The sequence below is a fragment of the Gymnoscopelus braueri genome (assembly GCF_963280865.1).
Source record: "Gymnoscopelus braueri genome assembly, chromosome: 2".
Lineage (NCBI taxonomy): Eukaryota > Metazoa > Chordata > Actinopteri > Myctophiformes > Myctophidae > Gymnoscopelus > Gymnoscopelus braueri.
In genome coordinates, this window is record NC_137604.1 from 34,485,703 (window position 1) to 34,497,870 (window position 12,168).

General features: G+C 40.5%; 2 protein-coding genes across 2 annotated transcripts; both read left to right on the top strand.

Moving 5' to 3' along the window:
• Positions 1-1,062: 1,062 nt before the first annotated feature.
• Positions 1,063-7,366, top strand: ntan1 (N-terminal asparagine amidase). Its single transcript, XM_080454530.1, has 10 exons — positions 1,063-1,244; positions 2,355-2,460; positions 3,307-3,372; positions 3,512-3,620; positions 3,932-4,005; positions 4,363-4,416; positions 4,521-4,574; positions 4,714-4,811; positions 5,154-5,267; positions 5,476-7,366. The coding sequence occupies exons 1-10, from the start codon at positions 1,164-1,166 to the stop codon at positions 5,644-5,646; spliced, it is 927 nt and encodes a 308-aa protein (XP_080310656.1). The 5' UTR covers positions 1,063-1,163; the 3' UTR covers positions 5,647-7,366.
• An 827-nt stretch (positions 7,367-8,193) lies between these two features.
• LOC308078831 (mpv17-like protein) lies at positions 8,194-11,506 on the top strand. Its single transcript, XM_080420177.1, has 5 exons — positions 8,194-8,751; positions 9,796-9,866; positions 10,150-10,179; positions 10,403-10,650; positions 10,768-11,506. Exons 1-5 carry the CDS (start codon positions 8,448-8,450, stop codon positions 10,781-10,783), a joined length of 669 nt encoding a protein of 222 aa, XP_080276303.1. The 5' UTR covers positions 8,194-8,447; the 3' UTR covers positions 10,784-11,506.
• Positions 11,507-12,168: the final 662 nt, after the last annotated feature.

Genomic DNA, 12,168 nt, shown 5'->3' on the forward strand with positions numbered 1-12,168 from the left:
AACTTTAACGTCCTACTGTATATCCTCCTGTATAAATTGTATAAATTAAAATAGCAGATCTACAAGCTCACAAGTTCACAACGCGTGTGACACGTTGTGAGCTTGTAGATCTGTTATTTTCAAAACATCTTGAAATAAAATGTGGAATATTTGGAAGATTTCTGAAACATTCTAACAACACAAATATATATATATATATAATATATATATATATGGGGGCTACCTGGCTGGCACAAAACATTTTCAGAAAGGGGTTACCCGGGTTAGGGACAAATACATTAATTTGGGGAAATATTTGAGAACTACTGGTTAAAATAATTAGAAAATTGTGAAGCAAGCCCAGATAAGCAACTACACTTTAGAAACAAGCCCCAAAAAAAACGCAACCCAAAACTACTAATATTTACAAGCAACTTCACAGAAATATAAGACCAAAGTGGCTTATAATACGCGGACATGGCAACGCTGTTTTCTACGTACTTTCAGCATGGACGCTGGCGTAGCTTCTGCTGGATACAACCACGTTACGCAAGTTAAACAGCCGCCGAGCGTTGGTGAATACGTGTGTGCGCGTGCGCGTGCGCGCGTGCGTGTGCGTGTGCGTGTGTGTGTGTGTATGTGCGTGCGCGCGCGTGTGCGCGTGCTACAGATATTGTCAATAGAAACATTCCATTGACCAGATGTGTAGAGGGCGCAGTGGAGTAACTATTTTCCCATCCGGTGGAATATTTATTTTCTGGCCAAAAAATGTATTTTAAGCGGGGGGGGGGGGGATCCGAGTGTTCCCACTAAGTAGAGTAGGCTTTCAACATATTAAAACCTTCTTTGATTTGGTGAGTAGTGAAAGTGTTTTTTTTATTTTCACTACAGCCGAGAGGCTGCGCAGTGCGCTACCGGGGGGTATGCGGGCAATGCCTGAAAAGTCACATATAAGGAGAACTCCCTCTAACGCCATGGACCAGAACTAGGGGGTGGGTAACATGCAATGGCACTTTTTTGACGCTGGGTGGTGCTATGTGTAAAAACATTTGCATTGAAATGGTAGATGAAGGCGTCCATTGAGGAAGTAAAACACAACCAATGGCTTTTAGCAACCTATGACTGGTCTGGTCTGAATGACAGTAGAATAGAGTAGTTTAGTGAATTGAGTGCCTCTGGAAGATATGCCTCTGTTAATACAAAGTAGAGAGCTAGAGAGACCGAGCTCCACAGTGGAGCTGTTCGACACATATCCACATTTGCAGGTTGGTTGTTATTATTTGCAGGCTGGTTGTTCTTCCTGTTCGGCAGAGAGCTATAGCTAATGTTACAGTGTTCTTGCTGAGAAGTTGTCCTTAAATTATTGTACACATGCACATTATGTGTACATAATAGGTGTTTGTACAAAAAAAAAAAAATCCTTGTCACTAATTGACATTGATGATATTGTAATGTAATATGGGTGCATATGACTCTGCATGGCTGCATACAAACATACAGGGATTAACATAATCACATATTTGACCTTTTGATCTAGCCATGGTTCACATGACGCTTGTATACAAGCGTCATGGTGCCGAGTCCCCCTGGTCTAAAGTTGTGTTCGATTTTTTCACATTGCCATCTCTCACATAAACATAAACGTTCAGATTTCAAATGTAAAGTGCTTACCACCGAGCCACGGATGTTACAAGGCGATGCGGACCACGATGAGTACTCGTATCTCCCGTATTGTTAAATAAAAAGCATTTTAATCCCATCGCCGGCCATTTTTTCCAAATTGTCTCCGATACTTTCAACCATGCGACACTAATGGTTGCGAGGTGTATTGCACTCTGATACATTACAAAACCAAAATTAAAAAAAAAAGAAAATGGCCGGCGATGGGATTAAAATGCTTTTTATTGAACAATACGGGAGATACGGGTACTCATCGCGGTCCGCATCGCCTTGTAACATCCGTGGCTCGGTGGTAAGCACTTTATATTTGAAATCTGAACGTTTATGTTTATGTGAGAGATGGCAATGTGAAAAAATCGAACACAACTTTAGACCAGGGGGACTCGGCACCATGACTGTCATGGTATGACAGTCATGTTTCAGGGCTACTTTTGATCCTAAGCACAAGCTAACATGGATTTACGTTGTTTTGCAATACTTAACAACCCATAGTAGTATATTTAACTGAGTCAGTCAGTCAGTCAGTCAGACAGACAGACAGACAGACAGACAGACAGACAGACAGACAGACAGACAGACAGACAGACATTATGAACACATTCAGTTTATGTATTATTTTGTGTTTTCATATTGAATATGATATTATTATTATTATTATTGTAAGTAATAATAAAGTTGTACCTTTGGTGTAACAGGAAAATGCAAGGGAATTTATTTCCAAGCCACATGTGGATGATGTTGACCCAAAGTGCCTCCTGTATGTCCAACAAAGAGAGTTTGCTGCTACAACACCAGCTGACAGTAAGTAGTAATCAAGAAGCCTAACATTGTAATGTTAGTCATATACATGTATTACATCCCCCTGGTCCGTGTTACTACAAATGCACTACATAGCATACCATGCAGAATTTCTGGGCATGTCTTATAAACGCTTTTCACATTAAGGCAATGGCATGAAAAAGTATTAATCACAGCCAAGCCAGAAGTCCAGTCTTCTACAGACATAATGGTCCTTTACTGTGTATGTTAGTTACTTAACAGTGACCTCCAGCTATTGGCCAATACACAACATCCTCTCTGCACTAGAACATTCTATAATTCAATTATACAGTACACTGCAAATATGGGAGCCTACACTGCAAGATAATTATTCTTTGTAAAGATATCCTTATCCTACCATCCTATGTGAACCTGACAATGCATTGATACTCTTTTTGCACCTTGTGTCTAAATCTCATGTACATACCTGCTGCTAATGTGGACCTACTGAATGTGTCACCACCTGGCACCTTACAGTATGTCTAACCTCATGTACATACTGTACCTGCTGGTCTATGCTATGTGTATGTATATACAGTATTGATTTTTGCCTTTTTATCCTCTCTGAAAGTGACAAAAACAAGCTTGCACAAAAACAAATCTCACCCACCTTTTACACCAATAGACTGTGATGTGACAATAATGTTGATTCTGATTCTGATCCTAAGTATCATAGGATTTATCTATTATTATCAATTTCATGAAATTGTTCCGTTCACAAATTCACATCCACAAAAGCACAGGCTATACCTTCGAACAGGGTTCACTGTAATTGAGTCCTAGCTGATAATGGTTATATGTGCTACCTTCTCTTATCTGTGTCGTCAGATTCTGTTTCTGTCATGGGATCTGATGATGCCACCACCTGCCATTTAGTTCTGTTGCGACACACAGGTAAATAGTCCTGCACATGTGCTATGTTGTTTTTCTACTGTAATTATCAACCAACTTTATTAAGAAATACCTTAACCTTTCAAACGAGGTTGTACAGTAAGTGTACTATATGTCCTGACCGGCTATTGTTATTTTTCAGGAAGTGGAGCTGCTTGCCTTGCTCATTGTGATGGCTCCAGCACCTGGAGTGAAGTCCCACTTATCGTGAAAGCTGTCACATCGCTGAGTAGCCATACAAAGGAAGGCAGGTACAGTATGACACACACACACACACACACACACACACACACACACACACACACACACACACACACACACACACACATATATATATATATATATATATATCACACACACATAAATAGTAGTGAAAGTGTTTTCATATAGGCTCTGGGATATGGCTAACTAGTTCCCTGCATCTAGCAGTTCCAGGGATTGATCCCCCCATGGAGAACTAGGGTTGGGAATGACTGCTTGGCTCTCATAGTTTTGTAAACATAAACATTATTGAACATTGTATTATACTGTTCACATATTTTCCATTTGCTTTATTTTGCAGACTTGAACTCCATCTTGTAGGAGGATTTGATGATGAGTCAAGGACATCTCATCAACTCAGCCTTAGCTTATTGGGTATGGTCTTTTTTTGTAGCTTCCCTTCTTCATTTTGATTTTTAACCACTCGAACCCTTGCATCTCTATTCTGGGCGTATCATAATAGGTGAACGTTCAGCTAAAATAGGCGAACATTTGGCAAAAATAGCACATCTACAAGCTCACAAAGTGTTGCAACATGACACGTTGTAAGCTTGCAGATAGGCTGTTTTAGGCAAAGAAACGTGGTGTCTGGGAAAAAGTAGGGGGGCAAGTAGACAGCTGGGTGACCCCGGCCAATGAATTATATAGAGTTTAAGACAAGTGGTCAAAGCTATTTTGGTTTTACATTATGTCATGTCATATCATGTCATGTTATATTCTTCCATTTTGCAGCTGCATTCCAGAAACAGAAAGAGAATATTCACCTAGAAACATGCTGCATCACTGGTATGTGGGCATAGCTTCATTTAATTCATCTAATTTGTTTGTTCACTTTCTTAACTGTGTCTGAACAATATTCATCTCACCTAACCATTCTCCCTCTATTGTAGAAGTAAATGACTCTGTTGTAGATGGGAATCACAGACCTGTGATATATGGAATAGGTAAGAGATGAACATTCTACACAGTAGCTGCTAACAGGATGTCATGCTCACATTGGTTGTGAGCTTAGATATATTGGTGCTAACTGTGTGTGCGTGTGTGTGTGTGTGTGTGTGTGTGTGTGTGTGTGTGTACGTACAGGTGTAAATGTTAAAACAGGGGAGGTTTTCCCGGCCTCATTCAGTCATAAAGGTCCAGCAGTGAAGCTGCGTTCAGCACGGACTTTCACTGGAGGACAGGTAGTGATGTGATGCTGCATGGTGTTTGTACATTTCTGATGAGCCGTATTGTTTGTGACCTGAAATGGGAAGAAAGTGTGCACCAGGGATAATGGTCAACTGTGACACTAGAAAGTTATTATTAGCCCCGCTAGCAGCAGACAAACAAGATATCTAGAGAACAGATGGCAACCCCTACTGATTTTGGTGACCCTATGGCTTTTCCTCTTGCGCCACCCCTTCATCCAATTTCCATTTGGTTGTAAGGAGTAGCATGGACTCAAGGGGCCGTTAGTTCAGGAGGCAGCACCTTAGTTTCTCACACTTCACACGTTCTAAAACATTTTACTTTTTACTTTGCAGATGGCTGATATATATGACTCAAGTCTTGGATATATTAAAATTGGACCCTGCCAATGGTCTCAAAATCTAGACATGGGCTTCTGGCTATCGCAAAGTGATGATGTAATTTTAAAGGTAAAGGAGATGGTTGTTATAAAGGTTGTTTATTTTTTGCATGCCTAACTTCAGTGTTTGATTAAGTAAATATCTTGTTTAATTACCTTAGAATCAGAATCACCTTTATTGTCACATCACAGGTTTATGGGTGTAAAACAAGTTGGTGAAATTTGTTTGTGTATTAAGCATTCCACTGTCTCACTCTCACGCTTTTCTCTTCACCCAGTTCCTATCCACCTCTCCTATGGCAGAGCCACCCCACTTTGTCCAGCACATCAAGTCTACCATTCAGTTCCTCTTAGAGAACCCCAGCGCTGACAGTCTGTTCCCTGGGGACCAGCCCCAGCTGTACCACAGAACAGAACAGGGGGACTGGGAGAGGGTCCATGAGCCCTAGAGCCCCATTCCTCCCCACCCTCCACTGCACCTTTATAAAGCAACGTGACTTAACCGCTTAAACCCTACTGTATATACTTAGTTGACTGACCAGGGCTCTGTAATTGGTCTGCTCCTTTTCCCCCTCTACGCCAAATCTGTTCACCGCGTTGCAACGTGTTGTGAGCTTGTAGATCTGCTGTCTTCGCCAAATGCTTGTCCCAGAATAGGGATGCTAAGGTTCATGTGGTTAACTGCTTTCGACCTGTAATCCTTATTTTGGGCATGTCATTATAGATGAAGATTTGTGAACATTTGAAAACATAGAATATATACTACTTGTAAAAATATCATTCTCGCGTGACACTGTCTTGCAAGTAAGTATAAAATAGGGCTTAAGTGGTTAATTGTCTCTTAATACTGAGACACTGTGACCTCCTCCTTAAGTGTGACCTCCTCCAGCCCCTATGCCAATTATGGCCATATGCATGTTATTTTTTGTTCATTGTGGCTTAATATTGGGCCGTTTGACTATGCACTGATTAACAGGGGAAGTATTCACTGTCTCAACTGGCGGGTCCCAGTACCAAGTGAATGAACGACAGCCCTCTCTTTGGTTGCAGTGCCTGGATTCTCACTTCTGTGATTAATAAGAAGACGCCTAATGTGTGCACCTTCTACCACATGCTGGATCACATGCATGGTAACGGAAAGAGTGGGCACTAAAAAAGAGTGGCCGCCTCCATGTAAATTTGGATATTTTGTGAAAAATGTTTTAAAAAAATACTATATTTTGAAAACGGCCTTGAGTAATGTGAAGTATACATGATTAGAACATGATTAAACATTTGACAATTACGGCCAAATATTTCTACAATTGCTACAAAACCTGTATATCCAGTCATTTTGGGCTTAAACAAGAAGCTGAAGGGTACATTTAAGTCTGATATTGATGTACTGTGCATGTTCACATCATGTATACTTTACATTACTTAAGACAATTTTTCAAATATATATATATTTTTTGGACAAAATGGGCAAATTTGCATCGAGGTGCCCACTCTTCCTTAGTGGCCACTCTTGTATCCGATCATAATACGCATTGATTAGTCTTACTGTGGTTATCTGCCTTATATTGAATTGCTGTTCAAGTTGACCGTCTTAGGAATATTTACATTCAAACAACATTTCATGTATTCTGAGGCTGTCTCTCAACGGTCTAGCCTGGGTGCAAAATATCAGCTTTAATTCAGTATTTCATCACATAAATACTGGTAAATGTAAATATACAGTATATTGCTAAAAGGCTACCCAGAATCGGTCTTGAGAGAATAAACCCAACTTGACTACAATATAAAGTTTAAATAAAATTTAAAAAAACGTATTTAAAAAACAAAACATTTGACCTTTCCCTTTCCCTTCCCCGGGTCATAACATCGCTATGGAAAGTTTCAGCCTAGTCCAACCTGAGATATGGGTGTCCATAAAAGACAGACAGCTTCAACTTTATTATATATAGATGTATGTTGTGTATTGTATGTATTACATGCTTCATGGGTGTGTATGGTGCTCTTGTGTGCGGGTAAATGTCTGATGTTGCTGTTTCACCTGTAAGTTGAGATACATAATAGCTGTAATATTAATATGGTTAGTTAGACTAACCGTTGGGGCATTATACAATTCTAAATTAAGCACATGTAAGGCCGTGGAATGTACATATATTATACATGAATAAATGCAAATGTGGCCAAATCTAGTTTGAAATGCTTCTTTTTTTTGGGCCATTCCCTTAATTTAGGCAGTGATGTTCAGGTGTGTAACGTTTGAGTAGTGTTTCAGGCAAAGATAATTTTATAAAGCCAGACCAAGAGCATAGCAACCAAAGCAGTCTATTGTAGTTTTGTCTTTTTCAACATCATGCTTCTATTTCATATGGTAAAATTCCCATCAAAACAGCTTGTGAGTGTGCTTATATATTTTTACTGTAATTTTACATTTACATGAAATGAAGATGCCTTCTGTGAATGGACATTTTATAGCCTACACATTAACCATTTTCCTTTGCTGGTAGCTTGTCTAATCTATTTCAATAAATCCCTATGGTGGTAGTCTACACTCAGTGGTTCTCAACCTTTTCAGGCAGTAGCCTTGGGAACCCTTTTCAGGCAGTGACTCCCCAAAAGAATCATATTTGAACTGGGCATTTTTTTAACCAGCACCACCACCACCACCCTGACAAGCACTTGGAATTGTAGGAGTTGAGGCATTACATTTTGTTTGACTCAGTTCCCACAGATGACTATTGTCAATATTTTTCATTTCATTTTTTCTCTTCTAGGTATTAAAAAGGTCTTAAAAGTCCTTAAATTGTCACTTTACTGTCATCTGGGGACCCCCCAAAAAATCATGTGGGGACCCCGACCCACAGGTTGATAACCACTGGTCAGTGGTCTACTCAGTAGACTACTGCTCCACCCACAACTCTTTTCACATGCTACGTCACGAGCCGAGCGTCATACCAATTTTACGCACCAGCAGGACTGAACCCACTGAACCATATTCGGAGAATTCGTCCGGCGTCAGTAACCTGCTGGACACAGATTCTTTATGGGATAATACAATACATTATATTCAGGATTCCATCGTAACTATATTCTTATTGTAGGCTATTTCATATTGTATTCGTGCTTGAAACTGTATTATATGTTTTTTATGTCACGGAGACCGACTCAGAGTCAGAGAGGACTATATTCTAAAGAGTGATTTGCCTTGCTTTCTGTTTCGAGTAGGCTATATTCCGAAAGACGATCGTTTTAGATCAACATGAGAAATGTATTTTTAAGATACGTTAGACGATATCAGTGGGTTACCAACGTGACACTGTACGGCTGCCTGTATGCCAGTGGGGACGTCGTCTATCAGTTGGTCTCAAGGAGAGATGAGATCAACTGGAGCCGCACACGGAACGTTGCCATTGTCGCCTTCAGTTTCCATGGCAACTTCAGCTTCTTTTGGATGCGCTTTTTGGAACGGAGATTTCCCGGGACTTCTGCCGGGATGGTCCTGCGTAAACTGTTCCTGGACCAGACCACCGCGGCGCCCCTAGCCGTCTCTGTGTTCTACACGGGTAAGTAGGCAATAGGCTGTATAGCCTACTTTAGATATCCCCCACAGTTCACCCAGATAGGATCTTTTATGGACAGTTAATTGTTAACCGAATCTGAGTAGATTATCTGTCAATTGGTAACACATGTAACCTTTTAGAGAAGACTTTACTCGAAAAGACCACCATTATTCACAGAGAGGTCACATGAAAGGCAACAGAATATTATATGAGAAGTGGTTGATTCGTGAGATCAGACTAATACCATATGGTGTGACTTGCCAGGCAATAAAATAAAAATAAAACAAGAAAAAGTGCTCCTCTGAGCACAGGTCTCCGCCAGGTTAGGTAGGTTATTGTGGGCCAGCAGCAATGTTCGAAATTCACCAATCAGGATGTAGCCAATATGAAAAATCGGACTGATCCGTCTTGATCACATGACTATAGAGATAATGTGTACCGATTTGCGTGATGTTTGGACAAAATCTGTATGAGTAATATAAAAAAAAATATTTAGCAAAATGTTCTCCCCTCTTGGCACTATAACAGGACAATGTGAAAATAGTGGGATGTCTCCCTCTGCCTTGTGGGAATGTGTGTGCAAAGTTTCAGGCAATTGCATGCTGTGTTCATGATTTGAGGCATTTTGTTCAAAATGGAGTCACTCCTGCAAACTTTGGAAGCCAATCTTAGCCAATCAGGATGGAATATAAAAAATCTGACAGACCGTTTGGTTTAATGACTATAGAGATTTGCATGATGTTTGGACAGAATCTGTTGTAATATGAAAAATATTGGCCTCCTGTCCTGGTGGCGCTATAACAGACCCATGTGAAACATTTGGGTCAGAGGTTTTGCTCTGGCATCCAGGGAGTGTGCACTGTGAACACAGTTTGCACTGTGTGCACAGTTTCACATCGAACAGGCCAACGGTGCCGGAGATTAGCTGTCCACAGACCGACGGACACACACACAGACAGGCGGACAGGGTGCAAAACATAGTCTCTGCCATGCCTTCGGCCTGGCGGAGACAATCATTTAGGCCTATTTTGCTTTTGTCTCCCATAGGTGTTAGTTTCTTGGAGGGCAAAGATGACATTCTAGAAGACTGGAGAGAAAAATTCCTAAATACATACAAAGTGAGTTGGCTGCCTAGTAGGGAGTTACATCACCAGCAATAGATAGTATAACTTGTGGAATAATCAGATGATATGCCTTTCCAAATAGAGTATTTAAACTTATATTTAGCACATTTTGTAATAGTATTTATCTTTTTTTCCCCAGTAGTTTTATTTCTTGGTTGAGATATTTGTCTCCCAACAATTTGTAATGCTCATTTCTAGTGTCTACTGTATATCAACTTTGTGGTGTTGTCATAAATCACTGCAAATGTTGATGATATATTCTGTTTTCTTCGTTCAGACAGGGCTGATGTTCTGGCCATTCATGCAGGTAAAGAATCAAATTAAGCTAATTTCTCTTTATTGACATTTATTTCAATATCACTTCTAAAAGATTTAAATGTCATCTCTTAGAAAGACCCAATATTACCAGTGTGTTTAAGTGATGATAGAATGGAGTCATTTGATTAGATTTCACACATGTATTTGCAGAAAAATTGTAGCAAAGAAAAAGAGTTAAATTAACCCTGCTGATTTTTGTCTGTCTCCATCAGTTATTGAACTTTGCCTTTGTGCCACTATACGTGCGGACCACCTTCACTGGTTGCTGTGCCTTTGTATGGGCTACGTTCCTGTGCTTCTCGCGTCAGAGTGGCGATGGTACCGCTGGTTCTGCGCTGGCTTGGATGCTTTCCCCTGAAGCTCTCTCAACAGAGCTCAAGGATGAGCAGGAGGGGTCCAAAGGTGACCAGACAGACTCCAAGGAGAATGCAGCTGCACCAAAAGCTGTGACGACAGAGACGTAAGGCTGATGTATACTTTATAGCACGAATGTGTCACTTACCGAAAACTATTTATTTATGGATCACATTTTTGAGCGACTGACACCGAAGTATAAATCTGGCTTTAACCTGCACAGGAGTCCTGAAACCTGAACTACTAAAGAGGAGCAAGTGTAATACCTAAGAGGACAATTAGTGCAATATGGATCCACCAAGGAATGGTGTGGCGGACAAGAAGGTGAATAAGTGATAGGTTACACTTGCAAACCCAGTGGCAAGCAATTTCAACTTGAAAGAGTGTATCTAGTTATAGTTTGACAAAGATTTTATTTATAATATATGTAGTGGTAGCTAACTTTGTAGATTACATTTTTATCACTCTACAAATATGGCTAACGTTGTAAATATTGAAATCTCAGCATATCTTCCCTCCTCTGAAAAGAGTATGTGAGTATGTTTCCGAAACTGCAAAAGGTTGGCTCACTGAAAATGGGGGCCAGTTCATCTCCAGCATATCAAAATCAATGGACAATGGAAGTGGCAATTTCGGATGGTTTAGGTACTTTACAGTTTACACCACAGGAGTTGCACAAAGGTACAAACAAGGTAGGTAGGGCTGGGTGCAATAACCGCAATACCAAAAGGTGGTGGACTGAACAAATACTGATGATAATAATATGGAGTAGCGCACAAGAGGCAGTGCTGTTATAGGCTGCCGTATATCAGTACAGTTGTGATTCAGTTGTAGGCCGAAGACAGCTCAAGTAAGTAAACATATCATGGCCAAATAAAAGGCTTAGGTAACATTAATGCAAAATATGTGAAAGAATGCATAGATCGGGCCTGGGCCCGTGCCTGTGCGTGGTGGCCCAGGCACCTTAACTCATTCAGTGCCACTGGACGTCTAAGACGTCCGCCAATATAAGCCCTGAGTGCCACAGAACGTCTAAGACGTCCAATGAATTTTTTTTTTTTTTTTGGAAAAACATGTTCAGAACCCAAGATATGATGATTTGAAGATTTGCTGCTCCATTCACTCTTTGTTTAACTTCTTACTGAAAAAGGCTGTATCTCGGCTCCTAAGCACTTTTTTTTTACAATGAATTTTGGCTGTGGCACTCAGAGCCAAAATTCCATAAATAAGCATGGCACTGAATGAGTTAAGCTGCAATGCCAGCCTGACAGTGTGTTGCGGGTTCGAGTCCTGATCCCGACGACCTTTGCTGCGTGTCACTCCCCATCTCTCTCCCCATTTCCTGTCAGTCTACTGTCCTAAAAAAGAAAAATAAAATGCATAGATTGTGCATACATGAATATACAGCATGTCAAAAATAAAAACAGGAGTGCAGGGAGATTCAAGATAACATCCATCCATTCAGCAGAGAACCCCAGAGTTCCCTTTCTCACCTTCCCTTACTTCACCACATGAGGGCGTTCCCTGCCAGCACACTTTGAGGCGCTTGTGCATGGGTCCATATGTATGTATATGTATGTATGTATGTATGTATGTATGTATATAAATATATATATATACACAC